At 35.1% G+C, this 16,252-nt stretch overlaps 1 protein-coding gene across 1 annotated transcript in view; it reads right to left on the bottom strand.

Annotated features, from left to right (window-relative positions):
• Positions 1–14,761, bottom strand: part of nr6a1b (nuclear receptor subfamily 6, group A, member 1b) — a 38,902-nt gene extending 24,141 nt beyond the window's left edge. The window contains exons 1-2 of the mRNA XM_067423343.1: positions 14,579–14,761; positions 5,436–5,471 (exon numbers count right to left, since the gene is read on the bottom strand). Of these exons, the coding sequence (XP_067279444.1) occupies positions 5,436–5,471; positions 14,579–14,642 (100 nt within the window). The 5' untranslated portion in view covers positions 14,643–14,761. The remainder of the gene's footprint in view (positions 1–5,435; positions 5,472–14,578) is intronic.
• Positions 14,762–16,252: the final 1,491 nt, after the last annotated feature.

The following is a 16,252-nucleotide window of genomic DNA, read 5'->3' as shown; positions in this document are numbered from 1 at the left end:
AAAAGGTAAATCTATGTGACTACAGTGGTTTAACCTCAATTTTATGGAGTGACGCTAGTGCTTTGTTTGCACACAAAACTAAACTAAACTAACTGTACCTTTATTTACACTCTTAGAAGAAAAGGTTCTATCGGCGCTACGTATTTGGAACCCTTAAAAGGTTATATATAGAAGTATAGTTGAGTATACTCCAAAGACCCTTTTATGCTAAAACGGTTCTATAATGACAAGAAAGCATAACTTTTGGCACTTAAAAAGGGTTCTATATAGAACACTGCAAAAAAATGCATTTCTTATCAAAGAAGAAAAAATGGTTCTTATCTTAGCAAAAACTCTCTTAAGTTATTTTCCCCCAAAATAAGACAATTAGTTTTGCTTGTCTAGTACTTCTTGTTTTAAGAATGTTTAGTTGTTTGGACTAGAAACAAGACAAAAATACTAAGTAAGAAAATAAGAAAAGCATTTTTTGCAGTGAACTTTTTAGGGGTTCCAACTACGCAGTGCTGATAGAACTCTTTAAGGTTCTATATAGAACCTTTTCTTCTAAGAGTGTACAAAACAATAGGGGTGTCCCCGACTAAGGATTTAGACATTCGAATCAGAATTGTTGAATCTTTCTATAGTCAAGTGATAGTCGAATCATCTGTGTGTGTGTGAATGGGTTGGGAGGGGCAATAATAAATAAGGCGATCAAATAATAATAAGGCGATCCAATAATAAAGCGACCAAAACTACCTGCCAACCGACAGATGAACTGGCAATGGCTTTCTTATTTAGGTTTAAATAAAAGGTAATCTGGTGGATAAACATTAGTAAACCGTTTTCTCATAACATTTCAAAGCCGCGATCGAAATACAGAACACCACACAAATATATAAAAGAACATTTTGATAAATAAACCTAAAAAAACACCTGATTATGGCGATTATGCTTAAAGGACGCGAAGCACAGCGTCTCAGGTATCTCACACCGGACGCACACATTATATACGCGCAAGCTCAACTTCTGACAGTGTACATTTACAATTTGAGGGAAATGTAAATTTAATATAAAACCTTGAAATAGCGCTCTGTGGCGCGGCAGGATTGTAAACAACTTCCTGAGTCGCCGCGGACAGGGGCCGAATGCTGCCGCCGGTGTGCGTACACTCATTGAAAACAATGTGTTCGAACTTCACGTAAAGACGCAAAGCTCAGTGCCACATGACCGTGAGATCGGTAGTCGAATCTGGCTCCGCATATCGATGCATGGAATCTTAACTATTCGGGGCCACCCCTACGAAATAATAGTATCCAAAGTGCATTCATGGAACTACGCAAGCTCTTGAATCAACACAACACACATGCGTTGTGGTGCTCCCCCTACTGGTTTGCAATACATCTTTTTATTTATTTATTATTATTTAAATTTGTGCAAAAAAAGCACTTGCTTTCATACCAGGTGTGGAAAAACATGAGGGTGAGTAATTAATGCTAGAATTTCCATTTTTACGTGAACTGAACCCTTTAATACAAATCATGGGCAAATTGATCAGTCAACTTGTCCGGCTATCACCAGATCAAGCTCAGCATAAAATTGAACACTGGTCTGGAGAGTCTGCTCTGTATTTTTTACTGCACAAGAGGCGTGATCAACTGGCATTATTTGAATGATTCTGTACACAATTGGATAGTCCTTCAACCAATCAGACCACAGGAGGCGTGATCAATGGGCAATGACCAATCACTTCTCTAACGGTCATCGTGTTAAACCCGCCAATAGTGCGCCAGATGTGATAAGCCAGTCTTTGATTGGTTCCCGTGAAACTGAACAGAAGCAGTAGAAATGAATGTACAGGTTTTCAGACTGAGTTGCAGGGCGAAACCAAATCGCCGGTAGATAAGGCTGGGTTTACAGAGTCTATTAGTCAACACCATTGAAGAGTATTTGGTAAAACTTTATTTCGATAGTCCACTTTAAACATTCTACTAACTATAGGTAACTTTGCAACTACATGTCAACTACCCCACATTAAAGAATTAGTGGACTGTCAGTAGACAGGTAGGTAATGGTTAGGTGTTAGGGTTCGGGTTAGTAGAATAAGTGAAACTGTAGTTGCCAAGTTACTTATAGTCAGTAGAATGTCTGTTGGGGGACCGACAAAACAAAGTTTTAGTAAATATTAATCAGATAGTCTACAAATACTCGAATGACAGTTAGTTGACATGTAGTTGCAAAGTTACTTATAGTTAGTAGACTGTCTAAAGTGGACTATCAAAATAAAGTGTTACTGAGTATTTTCTCCTTAAAACGGCAGTGTATCAAAGACTCGGTTTGAAACTGTCCCCATTTCCTGCCGTCACAAACATGTAACCAATCCTGTCAAAGTGTGGGCAGGGCTTCTCCACAGTGAACACAAAAACACCTTTAAGAAGGGACTGGAAAAATCCTACAAACAGCAATATAGTGGGTAAATTATGTATATTAAATATTTTCACCGCTTTATAATATTAAGGTTGAACCACTGGAGTCACATGGACTATCTTATCATTGCCTGTACCTTGAAAGTGTTAATTATATGCTGTCTATGGAGGGGTCAGAGAGCTCTCAGATTTCATCAAAATATCTTAATTTGTGTTCTGAAGATGAACGGCGGTCTTATGGGTTTGGAACGACATGAGTGGTGAATAATTAATGTGAGAATTAAAATTTTTAGGTGAACTAACCCTTTAATATGCGTCTCTCCACAGAATTTCTATGATGTTAAAAGCGTTTCTAAGGATGCTGATTTCTAGAAGGCAGCTGTCTGACTGAGATGGAAAACATGGTTTGTGTAACATTAGCAACACATTATCAGCTGTTTGATAAAGGCTAATCATATTAGTTACCGTTACGTTGTAGAGAGCGGTATTTAAAACCATTATATATTCTGATACATTGACAGAGACTATCTTCTGGATACGTTTCTGGTTCAAACATATATGGCTGAATTAAACCAGTATTTCCACTTGCCATCGTGTACTTTTACTACAGTTGACCGAGTGGATCAGGAAGTCTGAGCTGGTGTGACTGAGTGGAGGCGGGGCTAATTTGCATATTCATGAATCCACGTGTACTAAATGAAGCAAGAGTGTAAAGTTACATTCAAGCTATTTTAAGGCATGAAGATTTTTCTTCTCACAGGTTAAAATCTATTAACAACTTTCATTTTGATTATCAAAGATGATTAAAACAATTGATTGCAAGGGGATTAAAAGGAACTCTATGTAAGAAATGCATTTTAATTAATCATAAAATGGCCTTGATGTGTCACTAGACATTCAGAAATCATGTTAATTTCAAATACTTATATCACTGACAACAGTAGTCCGGCCAGGATATTGTCATTTAAAATTTGCAGTTGCAGCCCTTAACTGATGTTGACATGTGTTTTGGCCTGAAGCTCCGCCCTCCACCGATCTACCAATCAGTGTTTCGACATCCGGAATGCCAGCTCTGCTCTAGTTACCACAGCTGCATATCTACAATTGTTCCTGCTGATCCTGCAGCCTATTTGGCAACCTCGAGTCAGGGGGAGAGGGAGTGGGATACACCGCTCTACAGTCATTTCAAAGTGACTGCAGTACCAGTTTTGGCCACAATCTTACATACACTTCCTTTAAAGTATAAGGAATCTGGATCTTAACTGGCAATGTGTCAGCAAATACAAATCATGTTAAATCAAAATGGACAGTCTAGAGAAGATTCAGCAGATTTAACATTGATTTTTGGGCACGCAAACACACGCCTGGTGCATTCTGGGAACATTCAACGCTGTCGGTGAGTTTGGATGCATAAGAAACCATCGACCGTTGGCTGTGCCTTGAGATTACCACATACTACACACGTCAACACTCTCTCCCAGCAGACCGACCGGCGTTTTCCTCGTTATTACGGCTGCGATATACATTCATTGATGTCGTTGGGTTTAACATGCGAGCGACTCACTGACCAATGAGTGCAAACTGCAGGAGGAACACTAGAACAACGCCTGGGTAAGACATTTCAAACACTACATTCGTGACCTTCAAGACCTAAATGCGTACTGGCAGACCTCTGCAGACAAAACAGTGACCCACAGATGTTAAATTAGCTGAGAAAACAGCAAACCTTCACTGGACAAGCACAGGATGGTGTAAAATGTAAGGTAAGCAGCAATGTTGGTTTTTATTAAACAGCTCTGAATGGAACACTGAACAAAACTGAGATGAAATATTTGCTTCTTTACAGCTGAAACCGAATGCGTTTTAAATGGAACGGTTTTACAACATTAACACTGTTTTTTTTATTAATGCAAAGCTGCTTTTAAACATTCTGTATTGTATAAATCACTGGTAACACTTTATTTTAAGGTTCAGTTATTAACTATTAACTAGTTGCTTATTAGCATGCATATTACTAGGATATTGGCTGTTTATTAGTACTTATAACGCAACATATAAATGCCTTATTCTGCATGACCTTATTCTACATCCCTTAATCCTACCCAATACCTACACTTAAATGCAACAAAACTACCTTACTAACTATTAATAGGCAGTAAATTAGGAGTTTATTGAGGCAAAAGTCGTAGTTAATAGTGAATATGTGTTCCCCATGCTAAAGTGTTAACTAAATGTGTCTTGACATGACTAGAATACTTGATTATGATTGGTTAACCATAACATTTAGTGGCAAATAGTTAGATACAATGCCACTAAATTGTATGGTTGACTGTTGTGTAAAATTATAACATAAAAAATGTAATATTAAATATAATTGTTATAATACTGTAAAATAAAAACAATCCAAATCACCAAAATACTTTCAGCCAACCAGAGGCCTAGCATTCCTGCTTATTTACATACTATGCTTGATTGCTGACCTAACTTTGACTCCACAACCACAGGGTGTGAAGGTGATGTCACCAGTGTGTGTGTGTGTGTGTGTGTTGTGTGTGTGTGTTTCTGAAGTGCTCTTCCGATGCTTTACAGCTTAATTGGCTTCTCACATAAATCAACTGCTTTCTCTAACAATGTTCGGCCCTGACTTGTGCAGCTTTACAACAGCATGTGTGCATGTATCGCAGAAAAACTTGTTGGCAACACAAGAACAGAATCTCCTGAACTCATTTTGACCCCTAAAACGAGCACTTTCACCAGAGCTTTGGAGAACTACAGAGAAATAAAGAGCTCTGTGATATTCTCTACTGGTCAAGCGGAGTACTGCAGTCACATATTACTCCGGATGGCATCTGTTTTAATTATCTCTGAGTTTTATTCCAGAATGCAGAACTATAACTCGGCTCCTATAAAAGCCCCACCCTATAATGTTCACCATTTAGTAAAGTCTGAAAATGTTTGACACACAAAGCACAGAAATAAGTGTGCAATATAGCCAGCAGGTGGCAGCCTGGAGATTATTCGCAGTTTCCTCACCTGTGTCATCCTGGAGGGAGTTCTCTTCATAAAAACCTGCAGATGAGAGAATATGAGAAAAAAGGATATTAGAGAGATTTATAAAGCAGATCTACAACATTTTACTAAAAAATTATATTCTATCCTGTAAACATTTTTTGTTGGTTTAACTTAAAAAAGTAAGTAATAATGAAATGAAATCATGTCATCACAAATAAAACACACAATTACCCAATATGCTTCTAATAAAATTATATATATATATATATATATATATATATATATATATATATATATATATATATATATAAAAATTTTATTTTATTTTTATTATTTATACTATTTGAATAAAGTTTGTCGATTCTCAAAAATGTTCATTGTATTAACTAAAATGTTTAATTTCAATGAACTCAAGATTAAGCCAATCAGGAAGCTTATTGAAAAAAATGTTTTACAATGCACTGTTAGAATATGTGAATGAGCTACTTTTTCCCTTTTCAACAAATAGGGTCGCTATATAATTGTTTATTTCAGCGGCATTGGTTCAAGAAGTTTTCCCCCTTTCGTTTCTTCCATAGGGATTTCTTAAAATGTCCATGTCTCTTTTTTGTAAGTCGCTTTGGATAAAAGAGTCTGCTAAATGATTAAATATAAATGTCCATGTTGAAGCGTTTTAAGCCATGAACCAAACCAACCAGCTACTTTGATTTAAAGCAAAAAAAGTAAAGACAAAAATATAAAGGTATAAGACTGTGTAGTGTGCACTAAACAGCTTTTGTGATGGAAAGAATATATATATTATATATATATTATATATATATATATATATATATATATATATATATATATATATATATATATATATATATATATATATATATATATATATATATATGCACGCACACACACACACACACTCACAAATATTTGATAATCCAATTCATGGGAGTTCTTGTATATATACACACACACATACATACGCTCACATCATAATAGGATTAATTTTAGTGAATATTTTTTAAATAAACAATTAACAGATCAAAGTGGTTTACCATATTTTTTTCAGATTATGTTTTGATCTTTTTTAAAGTAAAAATCAACCACATTAATAACTAAAGTTGAGTGTTATCTAAATGTTTTGAAAGTTTATTTTTGTTATCAGTGTTATTTTAATATTGTTTATATATTATTACAGTATTTAATATTTGAAATCAGCTTTTATTTTAAAATGTTTACTTTAAGTTAATCATTTTGTTGTGCTTTTGTCATTTCAGTTTTTTATATTTTATATCTATATTTGAAATTAAGCTTTATTTTATTTCAGGTAGTTATCAAGGCAAAAAAAATTTCACAAAGTTTGAAGTTTCGATTTTTCTCTATTATTTAAATGTTATTACAGCTTCGACAATTAACAGAAACTCATTTTAATAGTTTTAGTCAACAATAAATCTTTTTTTTTTTCTGTGCAAAATAAATACACTACTAAAACCGTTATATTTCTAGTTAGATTCAGACATGATATCAGCTCAATAATGGCTTTTTTTATCTCGTATAGCGCGTCATAGTGGACGACAACAGACGCCACGTCTGCACCGTTTCAAGACGTCCCGACAGAAAGAGTAGCATGTTTCATTTTTGTCGGCCCTCCATGACGGCTTTTTAACATGGCGAAATGAGAGAGAGAGACATTGTTATTGGTGCTGCTGTCCAATGGAGGGAAGGCTTTAAATTGAGTATCTTGCAGCTTTAAAAAAAAAATGTTTTAAGTAATATGTGTAAATGATTTTCATTATTCCTTTGAATTCCGTCATAAATATGTTTGCAGGAATTTTTCCCATTACTGTCATCTTTTTCATGCTGTAATGAATGTTCTTATGATGGACACACTTAAACATCACACAGCAGTTCATCTTACCGCACAGAACATCAAGCCGGCTTTAAAACAATGCCTCTTCACATTCCTAAAACAACACTTTCTCTATCCATCTTTCTCTCATACACACACCCATCTGCCCAGTCCTCTCACTTCTGTCCCTCAGGACACGACCTCCACGACCTCTTCAGAAACCGCCACGTGTGTGTGTGTATGAGTGTGATCTCTTCGGCTCGCTGGCAGCTGCGGATTTTTGATCTGCCACACGCAGGGCATCTCACACACACTCCAGCAATCCACGGCATATGGCGGACCAGAACACACACGCACTCCACCGACCACAGGGCTCCTTGAAGATAATCTAATATCTATGATGGCTGTAGGCCGTTGGTATTGAGCTACAGTAGAACATACTCACCGTCTGCCTTCTGTGCCACACACACGTTCTCTCACTCCATCAGGCCAATACGCTACAGTACTCAAATACTAGGCGATGTTCAACAGGTTCAGTTATTCAGGGCTGGTTCTGGTCATTTTAGTGCCACAAATACTGGTTTAGGAATCTATGCACATGAAGTGGCTCCAGAAAGCACTTGGTCTATATATATATATATATATATATATATATATATATATATATATATATATATATATATATATATATATATATATATATATATATATAAATAAAAACATCTCACAAAATGCTTTTAATATAAATATAAGAAATACAAATATTTGGTACTTGATTCGATCATTTAAATTGAATGCAATTAAATGAATACATTTTTGCAAATACTTTTTGTAGCACTGAATATATTTCGAAAAATACATTTTATTGACATGACTAATAAATGGAAAATAAAGTTTTTAAAAAATAAAATATTGATATTAATATCAATAAATGTATATTTGTATAGCAACTGATTTAAAAAATAAAATAAAATAGATATACTAATATTAATACACTGTAAAAAAAAACTGGTTGCCTTAAAATTGAGTTAACTGAAATTAAATATTTGAGTCAATACAATGAATATTTTTTGAGGTTCGACAACCTTTATTAAAATATTATTGTAAGCATATTGGGTAATTGTGTGTTTTATTAGTGATGACTCAGTGAAACATGCCAAATTGTGCTATTTTCATGATTTATCAATTTTTTTTATGTTGTTCAGATACAATAATATTTTGAGTTTCTATTAATTAAACCAATTTCATTCATTGTATCAACTTCAATTTTTAATTTCAATAAACTCAAAAATGTAAGGCAACCAGGTTACTTACTTTTTTCAGTTAAACCAACATTTTTTTTACAGTGTATCAATAGTGTGTATTTTATATAAAACAACACTTTCATGATTGAAAATTAAAATGTTTCTATACATGATAATTAATATATAAATACATTTTATTTGATTTACAATTTAAATGACAATTATAGGAAATGTTTTAGAATATCAGGCTGATGTATCACTCTGCCAATTTACATCATAAATTGAAGTTCAATTGAGTTCAAAAGAGTAAGTTAAGAACTGCACTGCACCCGCTGTACGCATGTAGGACACACACACACACACACACACACACACACTCACTGTGTTTCCATATTTTATGGCGACTTTCCATAGACATTTATTTTTATAGCATACAGTACAAACTGTATATTCTGACGCCTAACGCAACCCATTACAGAAAACAAAAAAAATGTCATGAGTTTGTTTCCTCATGGGGACCAAAAAATGATTTTGGATATCTTTGTATATCCATAATGTAGGGTTTACCAGGACCACACACACACACACACACACACACACACAGGTATAGAGATATACATACATACATACACACACACACCCCACCCCCAGCCTTCAGAAGAAAAGGATGAGGCTGCCCAGATGTCTTCTGTTCCACTTGGCTGATGGAAAGAAAGAGGGATCGGGAGGGGAGGTGTACAGATGTAGTAGTGATATGTAACCTGAAGATCCATTTATTTTCCATTTTCCAGGGCTTCATCATTCAGATCCAAGGACATGAGATCCAAGCCAATCCCCCCCGCGCCTCTGCTCATCACAATGTGTGTGTGCGCATGCCATGTGTGGTAATCTACACTCAAAAAATATTTGGCCTATATTTAAGATTTATATTCAGACCCCGTTGGATTTGACAGTTTTAACATAAACAAAACAAAAAACATAATGTGATGAATATTTGTCAATCATACGAAACAACTAAGATCACTAATTAGCTTTTATTTAAACAAACATATTTTGATATGTTGGTTTAGAATCAGCATAAATCTCTTCATTGCGAAAACAATTACATTCAGGAAACAGGAAAAAACGTATTTAATTCGTTTGAATGTCATCATAAAGACCAAGCTCTGGGCTCTGGACTTGGCCCAGAAATAAACTACTAATAAGTGGTTTCATAAAGAACCCTAAAACATTCATAAGATATCACGATCCTTTACCTTGAATATTAATGTAAACATTTTATTTGTAAATATACTATTTACAAGTAATATACTATGTAAAATAATATACTATTTTTCGTAGCTATTGAGGGCTTCATGAAATCCATTGAATTTTCCCTAAGTTCCGTGTTTTCCATTTTATATTTTTGGGATTCTGTGTTTTTATGATTTTATACAAATAAACATTAATTTAATGAAAACAATTAAAATAAAGCTTTTAAAATGTAATCAAAAAAAAAAAAAAAAAAAATTAAATAAATAAATACATTGCATTTTCATTTTTGTCAAGTATCTTATCTGAGAAAAAATAAAAATGCAATGTAAATGAGGCTCATTCTCGTGTTACGTTTGAGCTTCCTCACGAACTAATGAGGTTCATTCTCGTGTTACGTTTGAGCTTCCTCACGAACCAATGAGGTTCATTCTCGTGTTACGTTTGAGCTTCCTCACGAACCAATGAGGTTTATTCTTGTGTTACGCATCACGTTTGAGCTTCCTCAAGAACCAATGAGGTTCATTCTCATGTTACGCATCAGGTTTGAGCTTCCTCACGAACCAATGAGGTTCATTCTCGTGTTACGCATCACGTTTGAGCTTCCTCATGAACCAATGAGGTTCATTCTCGTGTTACGTTTGAGCTTCCTCACGAACCAATGAGGTTCATTCTCATGTTACGCTTCACGTTTGAGCTTCCTCAAGAACCAATGAGGTTTATTCTTGTGTTACGCATCACGTTTGAGCTTCCTCAAGAACCAATGAGGTTTATTCTCATGTTACGCATCACGTTTGAGCTTCCCCAAGAACCAATGAGGTTCATTCTCGTGTTACGCATCACGTTTGAGCTTCCTCAAGAACCAATGAGGTTCATTCTCGTGTTACGCATCACGTTTGAGCTTCCTCAAGAACCAATGAGGTTCATTCTCGTGTTACGCATCACGTTTGCGCATCCTTCATAACTGTAACTGACCGGTTTTTCTTTGGCATTGCTGTGAAACCTCCATTTGTAAACTTTATTTTTAAGAGTGCAGAACATCATGAGTGACTTTTGTACAGGCACAACTACAAACATTTTCTTCATAATATGTAAAAATCTTGCTTTACTTAATTAAAATATAAAAGAATCGTATTTTAATTACTGCATTTAACTGCTTATAAATGGTGTTTTAAGAGATTCAAAATAAATATGATTCAAACTATGAAGAGAAAATGTTACACTTAACATCTAATCTAAAATGAAGAAAACATACAACATTAAAATGCAATCATAAAAACTAAAACTCTCATGGGGGGAGAATGAATCTACCTGTTCGACTTGTCCGTCAAAGTTTCTATGGCAACAAGGGGGGTCATGACAAGAGGTCATGGAATGGCCAGCGCAAGGGGGGGTTTATGATCCCTGTGTGGGTGGGTGGACAGGAAGTTTATCTTCTGTGTTTATGATGCGTGTTTGTGTGTTTGTTTATTTGTGGGGGAAGGGCTACCAACCTTAAAGACTAAATCTCAAATCACCCCCCCCCCCCCCCCACACACACACACACACACGTTGGCGGTTCTCAACAGGCGTTTTTTTTATACTGTACAAACTGTATATTATCTCCCGCTACACTAACCCTACCTCTAAACCTATCCATCACACAAAACTTTCAGCATATTTGCATTTTCAAAAAACCTAATTTACTATGATTTATAAGCTGTTTTTCGCAGGAGGACCAAAAAATCCTCACAAGATAAAAACAATTCTGGTATTATCATCCTTGTGGGGATTTTGTCCCCATACCTTAACCACACACACACACACACACACACACACACACACACACACACGCATGCATGCAAACACACACACACACACGCACACATACACACACACGCACACGCACACATACACACACACACGTCTGGTTCACTATCTTTGTAGGGGACTCTCCATAGATGTAATGGTTTTTATACTGTACAAACTGTACATTCTATCCCCCTACACTGCCCCTGCCCATCACAGGAAACATTCTGCATTTTTATTTTCTCAACAAAACAAAAAAACTCATCCTGTATGATTTATAAGCCTTTTGAAAAGTGGGGACCACTGGCTGGTCCCCACAATGTAGGTGATCTCAGATTTTACTATCCTTATGGGGACATTTGGTCCCCACAGTGTAATATAAACAAGGGCACACACACACACACACACACACACACACACACACACACACACACACACACACACACACACACACACACACACAAAGCTGAGCTTTTGTTGTTGTTGTTTTTGCTTTATAAAAGCTTGGTTTTTACAAATCACAAACAATTGTGAAAATGTTGCATATAATATGCATATATGTTGGCTTCTTTCTTTGTCGGCTCTGTAAGGTCAGTGAGAGGAGAAAGGTCACTCAGAAGTGAAAGGTCAAGGCTGTTGACTATACAGTTGTATTCTGGTATGTGCAGTGACCAATCCAGTGTTGCTATAGCAACGCTGATCATCTAGACTCAATGTAACTGTTGAAACGAAGAGTTTCTGTTTGCTAAAAATTTGCATCATGTTTAGTTTGTATGCATTTGTGTTGTTCATAGTTGTGGTGTGTGTGTGTGTGTGTGTGTGTGTGAGCCTGTTTATGTGGTTTATGAGGACACAAATTTGTATAACTACATGGGTATTACACTGGTATTACACTATAAATGTGGTTTATGAGGACATATCAAATGTCCTCATAATTCAAATGGCCCTAAAAACATACTAAATGATGTTTTTTTGAGAAAGTAAAAATGCAGAATGTTTCCTGTGATGGGTAGGTTTAGGGGCAGGGCCAGTGTAGGGGGATAGAAAATACGGTTTGTACAGTATAAAAACCATTACGTCTATGGAGAGTCCCTGTAAACCACATAGACCAACATATGTGTGTGTGTGTGTGTGTGTGTGTGTGTGTGTGTGTGTGTGTGTGTGTGTGTGTGTGTGTGTGTGTGTGTGTGTGTGTGTGTGTGTGTGTGTGTCTGTGCAAAACAGATGCTGGAAACGCAGCTGTAAAAGCTGGGAAGTCCTGGCAACCTTTGTGTTTGCTAAAAATAAGCTGGTCATCTTAGAGTGTATGTGTTTCCTTGCACTATTCTATGACACTCTGTAGGGTTAATAGTGCGAGTAGTGTGTCCACAATGAAAATTCCTAATAGAAAAAGTACACTTTAAACCGGATGATACACTCATTGACTGAAAAAACAAGGCTTTAATTATGTAGTTGGAGGAAGGTTGGGTGGGGCTATCAGACTTCTATGATAGAATTCATATATAATATGGGTGAATCCATAGTGCATAAGCACATATTGTACAAGGGCATAGAATAGTGCATCATTTGGGACACAACTACAAAAAAAAAAAAAAAGAATTATCCTTTCGATTACTTAAAATATTTGTGATTTCTAAAAAGAATATAGCAAATTATTACACTCTTGCTTAGGGCAACAAATGCTCAAAAAAAGAACCAAAATGATCAAAGATTATATATATATATATATATATATATATATATATATATATATATATATATATATATATATATATATATATATATATATATAAATAATCTTTGATCATTTTGGTTCTTTTTTTGAGCATTTGTTGCCCTCTTTTTCCCCCAAGTATAAAGCCATTCTTCATCAGCTGCATTTTCACATACTGTAAAAAGTCACCTACATGTGTTCTGTGTGGTAATATCTAAATGAACTGATTTTAAATAAGTCAGAAAATATTATTTAATGACTGAATCAACCTGACTGACTGAAATACATCATGGTGCAAAAAAAACAAAACACCCATCTAAAAGTTAAGTATAAACTAAAGTATAAAGTATAAAAAGGTATATATTTTTTAACCCTTACCCAATAAATGTAGTGACACATTATGCATAGATCATTTGAACTGACTGTATGCTAACATCAGTTATTCTCTATCCACAGGGTCAGGACATGAGCATGCTCTACCAGTGAATAACTTACTTAGAAGTGAAAAAATTAAACATTCACACACAATTCACACAAATATTTCTGCACCAACTTCACATTTTTGCATATTACCAGGGTCTTATTTACTACAGACAATGAAAGGAATGCAAAGCCTTGAATAAAATTAAATAAGTAAAAGATTGACTATTTTATTACTAAATTATTACATTTGGGGCCCCAATCCTAAAAAAAAGGTGACCAATCGTCTTCCCAATGATATCAGGACCACCGATTCTCATAATAACCATATGGGCTTTATTAGTAAATACAGCAACGATATTCAACTTTCATTTTTTTGTTTCCCATAAGCAAAACAGCATTAGACCACAAATAGTGTTATTTTGCCCACACGGATTTATTGTCAGAAACGCCACTGATTAAAAATATTACAGCTGGTTGTTTGTTGTCATTGACGTGTTTTGTGGCGCTCGAGGGTGATTCGCTCAAGTTCAAAAGTTCATCTTTTACGATTCCTCGCGGACGTGCATATAAAAACATTCCTCAGCAGCGCTTTAAAAGACCTCACTGTCCCCAAACCCCAGCTCTATACGTCCATTCATCACATTACACACACATTTAACTCCATAGGCTACAATGAGTAAAACTACAGATTGCATTAACATTGTAGAAAGTTGCATTGGAAATGCTCTAACATACACTAACCTGTGAACGTTAATTGTAGAGACAAACGCCTGTATACTTTGCCTGCATTTTTACCTCATGCATTAAATATAAGATTCAGAAGTATTTGGAACACGTTATTTGTCATGTAACTTTAAAGTTAAGACTGAATAACTGTGCACGGGTACCAGAAACTCACCGCTGCTCAGTAATGTGTCCCGTTTGGAGAAGTCAAATCCGTTGGGTCGGTTCTCCACCTCCATCCTCCTGTTGATGAACTGAGCGAGCGTGTCTCTCTGCGGTCCGCCTGCACTCTGAGCTCTGACCTCTGCGAGCCCTCTGCTCTCCGCGCGCTCATGTCAAGAGCTCGTGTCAGCGTGAAAACACCTTGCTCATGTCACGTGACGACACGCCCCCGTGTTGCCATCTGGGATTCGCAGTTCAAGTGTTTTGTTTAGATAGATAGATAGATAGATAGATAGATAGATAGATAGATAGATAGATAGATAGATAGATAGATAGATAGATAGATAGATAGATAGATAGATAGATAGACAAACGGACAGACAATAGATAGATAGATAGATAGATAGATAGATAGATAGATAGATAGATAGATAGATAGATAGATAGATAGACGAATGGACAGACGAGATAGATAGATAGATAGATAGATAGATAGATAGATAGATAGATAGATAGATAGATAGATAGATAGATAGATAGATAGATAGATAGATAGATAGACGAACGGACAGACGAGATAGATAGATAGATAGATAGATAGATAGATAGATAGATAGATAGATAGATAGATAGATAGATAGATAGATAGATAGATAGATAGATAGATAGATAGATAGATAGATAGATAGATTTTTTTCTTCTTCTTCTTCTTTTCCAGAACTAAAGTTTATGAGGGAAGAACAGAAAGCAGTCAGTCCAGTGACGCTTCTCGCTGTCATTCAACCGTTTGATTGTCCTCTGGTGCCCTCCAGTGGTCATTTACATCAGCGCATCTGTCATCGGGGGATAGAGAATGTCTGACGTCAAACCAAGAGGATCGCACTATGATATGACTTCAAACTTTATTAAGTTTTAATGGTAAATTAGATTGTAAAGGTAAAAAGGCAACGAGAACCCAAGTGCCCATTTCCTCTTGTATATTATATTATATTAATTATATTATATTATATTATATTATATTATATTAGCCTATATTATATTATATTATATTATATAATATTATATTATATTATATTATATTATATTATATTATATTATATATTGTTTATGTCAAGGCAATTCATTATGAACATTAACTCTCAAATTATGCAAAAAAAACTTTTTTTTTACATTTAGCAATAAAATGAACATTACCAAAACAAAGATTTGTTTTAATGTATTTTTAATGTAGGCTAACTAATTAAAGAGCACATTCGGTTCCACCGCAGATTGTTATCAAAAACAAACGATTTGAGATGGGTATTTCTATGCTAAGAAATACAAATTTTGATTTTAATAATGTATTAGTAAATATTGAAATTAACATTAACACTGAATAGGCTATATGCTGTAGAAGCATTGTTCATTTATTATTTAATGTTAACTTTGACTAATGAAATCTTGTAAAGTTTTACAAAAACAATTATAAATGTGTAGGCTATGGTATTTGGATGCTTTATAATGACATATATTTTAAAGTATGTTTTTTTTTTTATCACTATTTACATAAATTGCCATATTAACATGCAAATAACTGAAGTAAATAAAACCTTATTCATATTAACGATATACATTCCATTTTTTTGGGCGTCCAGTAGGGGGAGGCGTTGAGAGAGAGAGAGAGAGAGAGAGAGAGAGAGAGAGAGAG

Source organism: Pseudorasbora parva, chromosome 18 (assembly GCF_024679245.1).
Source record: "Pseudorasbora parva isolate DD20220531a chromosome 18, ASM2467924v1, whole genome shotgun sequence".
Lineage (NCBI taxonomy): Eukaryota > Metazoa > Chordata > Actinopteri > Cypriniformes > Gobionidae > Pseudorasbora > Pseudorasbora parva.
This window is presented reverse-complemented; position numbering and strand designations above follow the sequence as displayed.